Source organism: Microcaecilia unicolor, chromosome 2 (genome assembly GCF_901765095.1).
Source record: "Microcaecilia unicolor chromosome 2, aMicUni1.1, whole genome shotgun sequence".
Classification (NCBI taxonomy): domain Eukaryota; kingdom Metazoa; phylum Chordata; class Amphibia; order Gymnophiona; family Siphonopidae; genus Microcaecilia; species Microcaecilia unicolor.
In genome coordinates, this window is record NC_044032.1 from 273806768 (window position 1) to 273820822 (window position 14055).

Consider the following 14055-nt stretch of genomic DNA (forward strand, 5'->3'; position numbering starts at 1 on the left):
CCACTCAAAGAACGCATCACGTTCAAAGTATGTACCCTTAGTACATAAAATCATCCATGGCGAGGCCCCAGCCTACATGTCAGACCTACCACCCAGGAATGCTAAAAAATCATCTTATACATTCCTTAATCTTCATTTCCCCAACTGTAAAGGTCTAAAATACAAAGTAATGCACGCATCAACCTTCTCCTATATGAGCACACAATTCTGGAACGCACTGCCACGCAATCTAAAAGCGACCTATGAACTGACCAACTTCCGTAAACTACTAAAGACCCATCTCTTCGACAAGATATGCCACAAAGATCAAAGTATGTGAAACTCCCACATGCATCTAGAAACGTTAATAATGCCTTCTATTATATCACTATGATATATTCCATTACCATTCTACCCAAAATCCTTCTGTAATACTAAATATCTATTCTCTTCTCATTCCACTATCCATGATGTATTGTAAGCCACATTGAGCCTGCAAAGAGGTGGGAAAACGTGGGATACAAATGCAATAAATAAATGTCATTTCTTGTGTTCTTATATTCTTAAATATAAATTGCATTGTGATGTATTGAAGAGGATTAAAAACAGATTTCAGAAGTGTATATTTAGTATGCATAAGTATTTTATCAAGTAACAGTATATTATATGGCCATATAGTAAAATGAAAACACACTCTCTGATGAGAGAAGCACGTTTGCCTCAAACCATTGTAACATCAGTATCACTGGCAACGTATAGCAGGCTATTACTGAAACACACTATAAGGGCTCTTCAATCCTATGTATGCATAACTTTCTGTAGACCGAGGAAAATAAAAGTGGCTCAGTTAATTTGCATACAGCACCAATACTGGATGATTCAGCTTTTTCTAAGGTGTAACTCCCCTACCCTATGAAAGTTTGGCTTGGGCCTCAAGCAATGATGTATGCATTAGAATCCCTAGCTCAAATTCATACAGCTTCTATCGATACATTCTTAAAAGTGTACTCCACAGTCCTCTGAGACCCCTGCCTTCCTGACCCTAGCAGGAGATTATTCAGCAGATCTGCTGGATTTCTGCTGATTATGTTAGAAATGTAATAGAATCTCAGGGGCTAGAAATGCTGGAGAGGAGCAAAGTGCAGGATGCAAAGCGAACAAAAATAGCAGAGATGCCAGCAAAATACAGGCTGAAAACCTGAAGCAGAGCTGAGAGCATATCACACAGGGCAGCTCATAGTCTGCCACTGGTCTGATTTCTGAAACCTGCCCAAGAAGTATACTCATACCAATGATAAGTAATTAGGCTATTTCTTTAGTTATAACCTCCACAATTCAGGGGTGGTCTGCAGTTTTTTCCTGGAGATCCTGCACTTCTTGTGCTCTTACAGAATCCAATCAGGGTGCCTAAACTGGGCAGGTTTCTCTCCAGCAGGTCCAATGGGAACCAGAGGCATAATGAGATCACTGGGACTCAAAAAATGTGTGAGAATTGTTTCTGCATTTAAAAATGATTTCATTTCCTCATAGTAGCACATTTCAGCTAAAAGAACAATATTTTTTTCACATTAAAAAGTCTCCCTGGAAATGTCTACATTTAAACCTTATGATACTATGCAAATTATGCACCTGCAAAAGGTTTGCACATAAATACTCATGGCATGTAAAAGTATGTTAATTTGTATAATTTCCCACTGACTGCGTATGGCCTAGCGGTGGAGTCAGCCTACACAGGTTGGAGGCAGCATGGAAGCTGATGCATGCAGCCCAGAGGCAACCACAGGCACAGAAGTGGGAAAGTTAGAAGAATAAAAGACTTCAGGGAGAAGGGTAGTAGAGGTGGGAGGGGGGAAGGGAAGGGATTTTGTATTTAGTTCTTCAGTTGTAGCTCAAGGCGAGTCACATTCAGGTACCAGAGGTATTTTCTATCCCCCAATGGCCTACTAAGTTTGTACCCAAGGCAATGAAGGGTTAAGTGACTTGCCCAAGATCACAAGGAGGCACAGTAGGATTTGAACCCTAGCTTCCCTGCTTCTCAGCCAGTTGCTCTAACCAGTAGGCTACCAGAGTCTAGTGTAACTGGCTTGGAGGAAAATGAACAAAAAATTACAAAAAGCAGTGGATTCTGGATTTGAAAGGGAAAAGTGCTTTGCTCTGGCTTGTGGTGGGTTTGGCTTAGGGAAGAGAAGGGAAATATAGAAAAGGAGGTGTTCTAGGTTGAGATGAGACAAGGAATACAGTGGATCTGGCTGAGGACAGCATGATAAAGGCATTACTGTATTTTATAATGTGTTAAGTACCTGTATTTATTTCTAAGAATGTTTTTTTTAATAGAACAGTATATAAACAAACAATTAATTTTGGGTCATGTTAAAGTTTTTTCAGCATACAATTTCCAGTGCTATATGTATTTTCAGCAATGACTTACTGAGAAAGAAAATGGTGAGTACTTTAGTGCTTCAGATCAGACAATAGAAACAGTGCAACAAGTGAATTAAGAACAGTATATCTGAATCCTAGGGTAGGTTTAGAAAGAGAACATCTATAACTAAGTAAATGATTATGCGGAAAAACAAATTATTGCATACACTAGGCAGCAAGGCTCTGTCCTAAATTCTGTACCAAATTACCCTTGCAGACTTCAAAATCTGCAAAATAACCAATAATTTTAGATCACTTTTCATACAGAAATGATATGAACAGCCAATGCAACCCACAAAATGAAGCTAATTATACCAAACAGAATAATTTAATAGGAAGGCAGTACCTTTCCTTGTGATGTTAATCATGCTTACAGGCAATGTAATATATAATTGAAATGCTATTACCTTCCTAATTAATTACTGCTTCTAAATTACTGAAGATACTGTATCATGTTGACATAGTCCTAATAATCTATGTGAAAACTGCTAAATTACACAATACATCACCTTATTAACTTTCTCTGCATTGCTACCCACCACCACCGAACAGCCACAGGTCTGCAGGTGTGAGCTGATGGCACTGCAAAATTAAATAAAAAACAGACTGCTTATTAAAAAAATGTAATGACCTGTGTTTCACAACAGTCTTCAAGCAGAATGACAATACTCCCACTGAAAATTAGAAATTGCCTGTTCATTTGTCTCACCTGCATCCTTAATAGGATAGGAATTTAGCAGTGCTAATTCAAGCATGGTCTTCATGCCTTTACTCACCCATTACAGGTTTGATCTTCAGGCTATCCATAATTATATTTCATAAGATATTCGCTTACACGTGTGGCCTCAGAACCAGATTCATTTACAGAACTTGGCTACCCTAGACTTGTTTGGGGGCTATTAGCTTAACACACACGCAAAACCCACACCCTTCTTCCGTATTCTTGGATAAAGTGGTGTGGTTACTATATTAGTTCACTTTGATTAGATTTCAAAGGCCAGAACCTTCTAATACAGGTCAGGACAGTATGAGTAGAAAACAAAAATATCAGAATACATAGGTGAAATAAAAGCATTCCAATTACAGTTTCAAGGGAAAATGGCAGCCAGATGCTAAAGATAATCAACTGACAGAGGTACCACATCAGACACTACAAAGCAAACCAAGAACAGGCAAACATTACAGCTATAGAATGGCCTGAAGTAACACCAAAGGAGCTGGAAAACAGGTTAAAAAAAAAAAAGCAAGCACCTAAACTGGAAGAGTCCTGGCCCAGATGGAGTGACTAATTTTTGACTCAAACAGTTAATATTCCTTCACCAAAACATGGTCAACTGCAAAAATCAGTTGATCAGGTAGCCACACTGGGTAACCACATCTGACTGATGATTGTGCCATCAAGGAACTTGAACAGGAAAGGGAATATAAATATCTAGGAGTCAACAATCCAGACTAAATTACTGAGAGAAAAGACCAGCGGAGAATATTTATTTATTTATTTTATTGCATTTGTATCCCACATTTTCCCACCTTTTTGCGGGCTCAGAGTGACTTAAAATAAGTTGTGAGTGATAGAAATACAATTTGTTACTACTCGGTTATGGATTACATTGTGAGGAGTTATGCGAGACAAACTCAGAGTATCATTAAGGAATATAACAATGGAAAAGAGCAGTGAAACATTGGGGGAAACAACAGGAAACTAAAAGGGGCAGTACATAACGACAAGAAAGCATATGGTATATATTTTCTGTGAGTAGAGGTATGAGTGTGGTGAGATTATGGGGGATGAGAATTCAGAGTGGCTGTATTGATGCATTACATGAGATTTAAATTGATACGGAAAAGTGCTCTAACATCAAAGAATATGATACAAATTTTCAATCAGTTGCGATTCCTGTACTTTTCTATAGCTTTGGAATTGTGGACTGGCTTCTTAATACCTTGAAAATTGGATGTACAAACAAGAAGATCCCTCATGCTCACAAGATACTCTGTAAGAATCAGTGTATGCTGAAACTGTATATTCCTTGAGCTGAAGAAGAAATAGGCCTCCAGGAATAGAGCTACCATCACAGGCCTCCAGCCCTCTTTAACAGCATCAATAGATCCAAATGCATGAAACTGTTGAAGTATGAAAACAAACATCCAGAAGCTCGTTTTATCATTAAGCTTGAACAGGCATTCTGACGAGCAGGACGAATGAGTGAGAATCCATCTGTAAGTACAGGAATGGAACCAAACAGAATACACAAAGCAGAAGAAAAATCTATTTAAAGAAGTAGATCAGCAAACAAGGAAATACAAGTGGCAACTGCACAAATTCAGTGGGAAACTATATGTGGATCAAGCCAGGGAACATGGATGGTTAAGGAGAGGAGACCTGCGTATGTCTAGTAGCACTATAGAAATGATTAGTAGTAGTAGTAGTAGTAGCAGCAGAACTGGAACCTAAGGATCAGAGATTGATAGTTGCAGACCAGGGCAGAGGATTATGGACAAGATGGCTCACAGCAAGCATAGAAAAAACTGGTACAACAGACATCTGTAGATTCTTTAAGAAAGAGCTGGTTACTCATTTTTTATGCAAAGGCACATCTCATTCATTGGACTATCTGTAAACACTGCAAAATCACTGTATTGGAAATGAACTGGGATCATGACCCTAAGAGAATTGTGGAAAAAGAAGAGGTTATGATAACCTGGGACATCCCCATCCCAACTTATATAAAGCTGGATGCAAGAAAACCGGATATAGTGGTAAGAGAAGAAAAACACTAGAAAGGTATTCATCACAGAAGTGTCAAGTGTCAGTCTCAAATAATTTCTCTGTGAATCACGTGGAGAGAGAGAAGATCCTCGAGTACCACAAAATGCAGTCCAAGACCAAGAAAATGTGGCAGAAACAGAGAAATATTTCCTCTTGTTTTGGGTGCCACAGGCTTGCTCAAAAAGAATTTCCAGGCACACCCAGATAGGTTGCCTTTACACACTGCATCTTATGAAAACCAGAAGAAAGCCTGAGACCATACTCCACAAATCTTGGCTTAGGAATGAGATTCATTCTTGTCATGGTATGAACAGAACTAACCCATTTTGAGAAACTGCTCCCAAGACATAGAAAGCTGACACCTTTGTGGGACCAGAGCACTGTATCAATGACCTCATGATGTGAATACTAAAGAGGAAATTTGAACACAATCTAGGAAAGTAAGGACCTTTGAAGTTAAAATAAGATACCTTGACATCAACAAGAAAGGAAACCCAGATCTTTAAGGCTCATCACATTATAAACCATAAAATTATACAGCTTTGTTACCCTCTGTTCACTCTCTGTCATTGGAATGCTTTTATGTTTCACTTACATATTCTGATATTTGCTATCTTTTGATCATACTGTCCTGACTTGAGGAAGGTGGTTCCGGTGTTTGAAAGTTAGTAAATAAAGAATTGTTAGTCTAATAATAATAAAAAGGAGGATGTATCATCTTTTTCATCACCTTCCTTTTTTTTTTTTTTTGAGTGGAGTAGCAGCCTAATGGCTCAGGCAGTGGGCTGAGTAACCTGGGGGACTGGGTTCAATTCCCACTGCAGCTCTTTGTGACTTTTGGTAAGTCACTTAACCCATCCTTGCCCCAGGTACAAAAACTTTGATTATGAACCTACTAGGGACAGAGAAAGTACCTGCATACAATAAATGTAAATTGCTTTTGTTGTTCCACAGAAAGGCAGTATATCAAACCCATGACCCTTTCCTTTTAGTTTCTATTTATCATCTTAATTTCTACACTGTGGCCACTGACACATGCTAGCTACGGAGAAGTTGGTCTACTGTCAGTGTGGTATAGAGTGCCCACCAAGGCAAAGTTTATGTACTACATCTTTTGATGCATCACAACATATGCAGATGTCTGTATTCTTATAGACAATGGTGTGTCACACAATGCCAGCTGTAGGAAAGAGATCAGGTAGCACAACAGAAGAACTGAGAAGACAAGGGGGAGTTTGGTACCATCAGACAAAATATTACGCAGAAACTGTAGGCAGGAATTGTTTTAGTACGTCGGTAGTTGAGGCTCCCCACTGCTCTTTTTCCCCACATCTACAGTATTTGCATCTGGGAATATATGGCTTTTGTTTGTTCACTAGCTGAAATAAAAGGCTAATTTTTCATTATAAATTCTCTCCCCAATATTCAGCCTGCAGTGCTTTTGTTGTCCGCCGCCAGCGTTAAACCCAGATACTGAATGCCAGGCTGTTTCCAGCAACTGGCATTGAGTATCTGATTTCATTTTCAAATGCGGCAACTTAACCAGTTAAGCCAATATTCAGCGCTGTTTAAGTGCTTAGTGGTTAAAGATAGGCTACTCTTATGTTCTTATAGATCACAATGCAAAAAAGCTACTGTGAAGTCGTTAGCTTGTGTACAAGACACGGGTCACACACAGCATTAAAATGAATGGTAATGAGGCCATTAAGCATTCTGAGGCAATACACATCAGGAAATGATGGTTTCTGATGCACGCACAATACAAGAAATTTTTTGACAGGTCCAGGGCAGCATAGAAGGGTGGTAGACAGGATTTCATGCCCCTTTTTCTTTAACTTACAATGCCTTGTTTTTGGTTTATGTCCAGTCAAAACAGTATCTGCAACTAATCACAGATATGTTACAGCAATGCCCATCTCTTAACAAAAATGAAGGTGCCAGCTCACATCTCCAGCTGTTGTCCTGTTCATAAATATTAGCCTTGCAAAATTTTCTTGTTGGAACTTTAGTTTTCTTCAGACATGCACACAAGAAGCTGCATTTACCACTGAACATTTGTATGCATATGTGCAAGTTCTATGTGCAGAAAATTTGCATAGAATTAGCTTTCTGTATGATGTAGTTTTAAGCTTGGAGTAGAAACTGCACAGCTTTATCGTGTGGCTTTCTGCATTGAGCACTCAGACCACAAATCTCTTTGGGGCATAAGGTGTCAATAGATCCACAAGGTACTGAGGTTTCAAATTACGAAACAATTTAAACATCAGTACCAATAATTTGAATTGGCAGTGCTCTTTCATGTGAAACTAGTGCGACTTTAACAAGGAAGACCTAGCACTCACACATCTCTGTCACAGTCAACATCTTATCTGCTACATTTTAGAACACCTGCAGCCTCTTTAAAGATTTGGATTGGATTTATACATCTGATAAACTCTTACGTACTATTGTGTCTAAACAGTATAGCATCTGGAAAAACTTAGGGTTAATATTTATGTCTTAAAATTGTAAGAAATTGCTTTTTAGTGAAGTTGTTGAGAAAATTGTAGTTCTCTGCTATTCTCATTGACCTCAGGAAAAAGGCCTACTCATTGTGAACAGGACTGCTTTTGAAGTTAAGACAGGCCCCAGGACAGCAGAAGGAGAACAAATCTAGAATACAAGGTGCTTATCATTAGACTAGTAAAAAAGGCCCGTTTCTGACACAAATGAAACGGGCGCTAGCACGGTTTTCCTCGGAGTGTATGTTTGAGAGAGAGTGTGTATGTGAGAGACAGTGTGTGTGAGAGATGGAGTGTGTGTGTCAGAGAGAGAATGAGAGAGAGAGAGAGATGGAGTGTGTGTGTGTCAGAGAGAGAATGAGAGAGAGAGAGATGGAGTGTGTGTGTTTGTGTGAGAGACAGTGTCTGTGTGTGTGAGAGTGTGTGTGAGACAGAGAGATAGAGCGTGATAGACAGAGAGTGTGTCAGAGAGAGAGTGTATGTGAGAGACAGAGAGTGAGTGCCCCCACCCCCCCTCTCAGGGCCCCCCCTTCATGGTCTGAGGACCCCCTTCCACCCCCACCTCTCTGGTCTCTGGACCCCCCTCCCCCTCTATCAGGTCCCTGGACCCCCCTCCCCCTCCCTTGCCCCCCCCAATGCCCAGCGACCCTCCTCTCCCCCTTTTTACAGATGGACCACGCATAGAGACAGTCCGTTATTCGTAATAACTTTTTGCTATTGTTTTGGGTGAGGGAGAATGGCTGCAACGCCGGCAAGCGCCATCTACTGGCTTCAACCCTTACAATGGGCTAGATAGACTCACCCAAGGAGGGTTAATAAACCTGGGCTCACCTTGTCCCCTGCTGTTCTCAATCTAACCCACCTTATTGCTTACCCCAAGTTGCAGCTCACGTCCGGTGCAAGCAGTGGTGGGGCTCGCTGACAACTTGATGTTGGTGCCGGGAAAAGTCTTCGGAGCAGCGCACGTGGCAACAAAAAATCCTGTCTTCATGATTCGGCCTCTTTTCTCCACACAGTAGAGGCTGGTGTTGAAGGAAGAAAGCAGCGGGAGCGCGGTTGTCGTTATAATAGTATCCGCGGCTGGCTGTTCTTTTCTTTACATTTCTCTTTTTCTGCTCCTCCTCCCCGCCGACTCTTTGGGTTTTGACGTTTTCCTGTGCATCTATTGGTTGCGTGTCACAATGGGTCCACTGACGTCAGCGATCTACGGAGCCTAGCAGACCAACTCCAAAGGAGCCATGGGCTGAGGCAGCACGATAAGAATGTTGGAGGTGAGAATTATTATATAGGATAAGCGCTGCTACTGATAATTGTTTTTCTCCTCCAGTTCATAAGCTGCATATAGTAAGCATAGTCCTAGCATCAGTTTCTGCCTGCTGGTCTGCCTGAGAGAGTAAAAGCACTTGATGGCCTTATATCTGCACCTGCCTGTTGTGGCTCCTGCCTTCCTCCTGAGAGATATCGTTTGACAGCCTTGACTGCCTCTGCCTCCAGTGTCCGTATGAGAGCGCTCTTTTCCATCATGTCAGGTGGCAACTGTTCCTTTGCCTAGTGCCTCGGGAGTTAGTGGTCCTAATCAGTTCAGGTCTAGGGTATAAATGTCTGTACTTTACCTTGCTAGGTTCATAAATGCTCACTGCTTTACCATCATTGTGGGTAATTTAGCATAAGTACAACATCAATATTTGCCATTGTCTCTGCTGCCAATAAAATAATAAATTAGCTTGTGTATTTTTTTTTTTTTATAACATCTGAACCTGGTGTCCTATTCGTTCAGTGTTTATTTGGGCTGTGAGCTTGGATCTCTAGTTGGATGGATGTCTGTGACCAATCCAATTCAGAGTGCTAAATTACTAATTTTGTCACTTTTGTATGTTCTCTCATTGCCTGCCCTCTACCTAGGTTAAGGTTTCAGAATTTACTTTCAACACGGTTTACCACAAAATCATAAGCATACATCATACAATGCATGTAAGTCATACAGAAAGCTACATCATTTAACCAGAAGTTACAAAGTAAGGATGAATGGATTTTACTCCTCTGAATGGATTCCGAGCTGTGGAGTCCCTCAGGGTTCTCCTTTGTCCCACATTCTTTTTAATTTAATCATAGCACCTTTGGGTAAAATTCTAGCTGGGTTGGGTTTAGAGAGTTGCATGGGGACAGAAATCTTACCCATCCCCGACCGTCCCCTGCTGGAATCTTTTAAAGAGGGTTCCAGGGGTGATTCTGGAAATTACAGATCAGTAAGCCTAATGGCAGGGCCAGGCAAAATAGTAGAAACTATTATAAAGAATAAAGTTATTGAACACAGACAAACATGGTTTAATGGGACAGAGTCAACATGGATTCAGCCAGGAAAAGTCTTGCCTCACCAATTTGCTTCATTTCCTTGAAGGTGTGACTAAGCATATGGATAAAGGTGAGCCAGTTGATGTACATAAGTACATAAGCATCGCCATGCTGGAACAGACCAAGGGTCCATCGAGCCCAGCACCCTGTCACCGACAGCGGTCAAAAGAACAAGCAATTTGTCCCGCCCATCCTAGAAATACTGTATTATTCCCTCGTCCATTCAATAACATTCTATTGCTTTTTCCTCCAGGAAGCAGTCCAAACCTTTTTTGAAGTCCGCTAAGTTAACCGCCTCTTGATTTTCGGAAAGCTTTTGACAAAAGTACCTCATGAGAGACTCCTGAGAAAATTAAAAAGCCAGGGGATAGGAGGCAGTGCTCTGTTGTGGATTAGGAACTGGTCAATGGATAGGAAACAGAGGTTACAATTAAATGGCCATTTCTCTCAGTGGAGGAGGGTGAATAGTGGAGTGCCCCAGTGATCTGTACTGGGACCAGTGCAATTTAATATATTTACAATGATCTAGAAATGGGAGCAATGAGTGAGGTGATTGAAGTTTTGTCTCATCTGAAAATATAAAGTTGTTAAAACACAGGCAGACTGAAAAATTGCAGGAAGACCTTTGGAAATTAGAAGATTGAGCATCCAAAAGGCAGAAGAAATTTAATGTGGATAAATGCAGAATGATGCACACTGGGAAAAATGAAAATCATAGTTACTTGATGTTAGGCACCCTCTGTACTCACCACGTCCCAAGCCCTCATCCACCTTCCCCTCTCATTCTCTCACACACCCAAGCTCTGTTTCTGTCATTCATCCTTTCATTAACCTCTAAGTCCTTTTGTTTATTTACACTTATAATTGTTTTCCACCTCTTATCCCTTTATTTAGCTTTCCATATTCCCTTTCATGTTCTCCCTGGCTTCTCCTTTTCTACCTTCTCTTACCAGACCCGCCTTCTTTTTCCTTTCTCCCATTTCTTTTCCAGTCCTTTCATGTTATTTGCATTTTTACATCATTTGCCACCCTATCCCACATTTTTATAAGTGACTCAAAAATCCCAGCCCATCTAACATATATACCCCCACCGATCCAATCCCTGTGCCCCATTTATTCTTTTAGTCCTCACTCCCATCATCTCCAATGCCCCACATTCTTGTCCAATCCAAGTCTCTCTTCCCCTCCCCCCTTCACTGCTATCTAATTCATGAAAACCATATTTTGGGGGGGACGGGTCACTTGTGGTGCCACTGCACCAGGTTCATCCTATCACTCTCACTCCAGCCCTGGCCTACCCTCTCTCAACCATACCTCATGCTCCTACTCTCTCCATCTGCCCAGCACACATCAATCCACTCTTTTAATTCTTACCCTCTCCACTCAATGATAGAGACTGGCAAAAAAAGAGAAGAGTGATGGTAGGGAGTGTCATCAGCCCACCTACTCCACCTCTGCAGCCAGCAATTGCAGTAATCCCAGACTCAGGGAAAAACAGGATCCCACAATTCTAGACCAGGCTGGCAGCAATGACTGCAACCATAAGAAAGGCTGATGGCAGCTGTACTGCAGGGTGCAGTAGTGGTGAAGAACAGTACACCTACAAGTTTTCCAGCCCTGGCTACAGGCTGTTGCAATAAATAGTGAGCAATGATAGGGGATTTCAGCTCTGCAGCACTCCTTACAGCCTGCAAATACATGTGGTTGTTCTGGAAAGTACAAACCTGCTGTCTATGCCAAATTTTTGGCGATACACCTACCAGCAGTAGTTCTCAACCAGTGTGCTTTGTTGTATGGCTTTTGAATTTTACATATTCATATGCTGTGGCCATCATATATTCACATATTAAAAGTAAATCCTTTCTTGACATTTTGTCTCATGGTGAGTTTTTGTTCATGTAGCAAATGCATATGAGGCTGAGGAGTAGAGGGAGGGGTCTGTGACCAGGGATGATAAACACATTTGAGGAAGTACACCAGCACTTACAGCATTCATATCTCAAGAAAGAAGGCTTTTACCTCACCTTTCAAACATCCACATTTCATTGACAGCAATGAGAATTTATTACTATAAACCAGATATTTAAGCCCTTCTCACAAGTAAAATCCAAGAGATGAGTGCAAGCTTTCAGAAATTGTTCCAACAAGCTAAATCATGACTTTTCAGACATTACTCCTCTCCTCAGATAAACTCCAAAAAAGTTATTCTCGCCCCCAAGCTATCTCCACGGCAACACTGCTCTTATCAAAAGTGAACTTCACTGAACTGAGACCTTGCTGTAATGAGAAAACAGTTGTCTGACATAGGGCTGCCTAGCTGATGGTAATCAAATCCTATTAGTTGTCAGAGTGATCCAGCCGTGACTATCGGCTTGCAGGGTAGCCGCTCTACAGTGCTCTACGCAATTTAAACACACCAGATGGTTCACTCTGGCTTGTTTTCTCATCTGTGGGTTGCCTGAGCCACACTCACTTCTAGCGGGCTTCAGAATATAGTTGCATGGGGACACAAATCCTCCCTCCCCACTAGAATCTATCCCATCCCCAACTGTATCCACTAAGATCCATTTCATCCCCATCTGTACCCGCATGTACTTCCAGCACTAAGGATTTAAAGAAGAAAAGAGATGGGGAATTTATTTTTTTAGAGAAGGCACTATTTTTGAAGTCTCAGACCATTTCAGATTAAGCTTTGGCATGGACATTTTTGATGAGATAGCTTACAGCAAGTGTGTATATTACACCTGCAGAATGGCAAAGCCATCATTTTTAAGCAGCAGTAGAAACAGTGCTCCACTAGCCTCTCTCAGTGTATTTCAAGACTCATTTTGGCATCAACAGACATTTGGCGTACGTTCCCACAAAAAACCCATGGCAATTTCTCCTGTCTCTGCAGGAATCCCACAGTGATTTCTCCCATTCCTGCGGACCTGGAAGTCATACCTGCGGGTTTCCCACAATTTCCATTCTCATGCAGCGCTCTACTCTTGTCAGTGAACAGAATGTAGAAAAACAAATTGGGGGCAGTGGTAGTTACAAATGATGAAAAGAAAAGCCCTGTCATGAAGCAGGGAAACGTACTTGTGTAGGAAATCTTCATGACAGCTGTCTCCAATGTCATCATCATTTAGGACGGTGTCATTTATCTGAAACATAAAAGGGTGATAAAACAAAGGCTCAGGCTGACACTTGTCTACAAGGACTCTTTCTAATGCTATCTAACTACATTTAGTCCATCAGTTCTGAGCTTCAAACTGCCACAAGATGCAGGAAAACTATGCTGACCAGATCACAAAGATGACAACTAACACCAGGCAGACAGTGCTAGTACCTTACTCCTTGTTTTCCAATGGAAAGGATAGGTCAGGAACAATATGGGATATCTGCTTGCACAAAATGCTTCTCACTGTGGCACCGAGAGCCTTCCTGTGACTATCGTGGTCCATTTTGCTTTTCTCCTTATCTCTCCAGTTACTGAAACATTACTACTGGCTCCAAGTTTCCACTCTGGTTGGTATGCAGAAAAGAAAATAATTTAGCATGTACTCCTGGTGTTAAATACCCTCTGGCTGCCATCACTTTACTGTGAATTATGGACTGTGGCCTGTCATTCCCCATCGCCTAGCAGTGAATACACGCATGTAGTCCATAACTCATGGTGTAGCAATAGTAGCTGGACATCAATACTTAACATGCCTAACCTTTACCCAAACACTAGAAATCCTGCCCCCTAAAATTACCTACTATAGGCAGGAATGAGGTGTATATATATATATATATATATATATATATAATCCATTGCCTCTACTTTAATTGACACAGGAAAAAAATTATTAGAAAACTTCTACAAAACCACTGTGGTGCTTCTTCCAGAAAGTGCTTTCTCTCCAAGTTTTTTGCTTAAAGGAGAATTTTTTTCTAGCTTAAAGCGGGAGAGAATAAAATTCTGGGGTAAAAACTATGCCATATCAAACCTTGTCAAGCAAATGGCTATCTATTTTATTGTGCCCACTTTTGTGCACAGTTTAATGG

At 41.0% G+C, this 14055-nt stretch overlaps 1 protein-coding gene across 1 annotated transcript in view; it reads right to left on the reverse strand.

Annotated features, from left to right (window-relative positions):
• C9orf72 (C9orf72-SMCR8 complex subunit) overlaps positions 1–14055 on the reverse strand; it is an 86800-nt gene that overhangs the window by 37125 nt on the left and 35620 nt on the right. The window contains exons 4-5 of the mRNA XM_030194183.1: positions 13105–13169; positions 2910–2982 (exon numbers count right to left, since the gene is read on the reverse strand). Coding sequence (XP_030050043.1) covers positions 2910–2982; positions 13105–13169 — 138 coding nt within the window. The remainder of the gene's footprint in view (positions 1–2909; positions 2983–13104; positions 13170–14055) is intronic.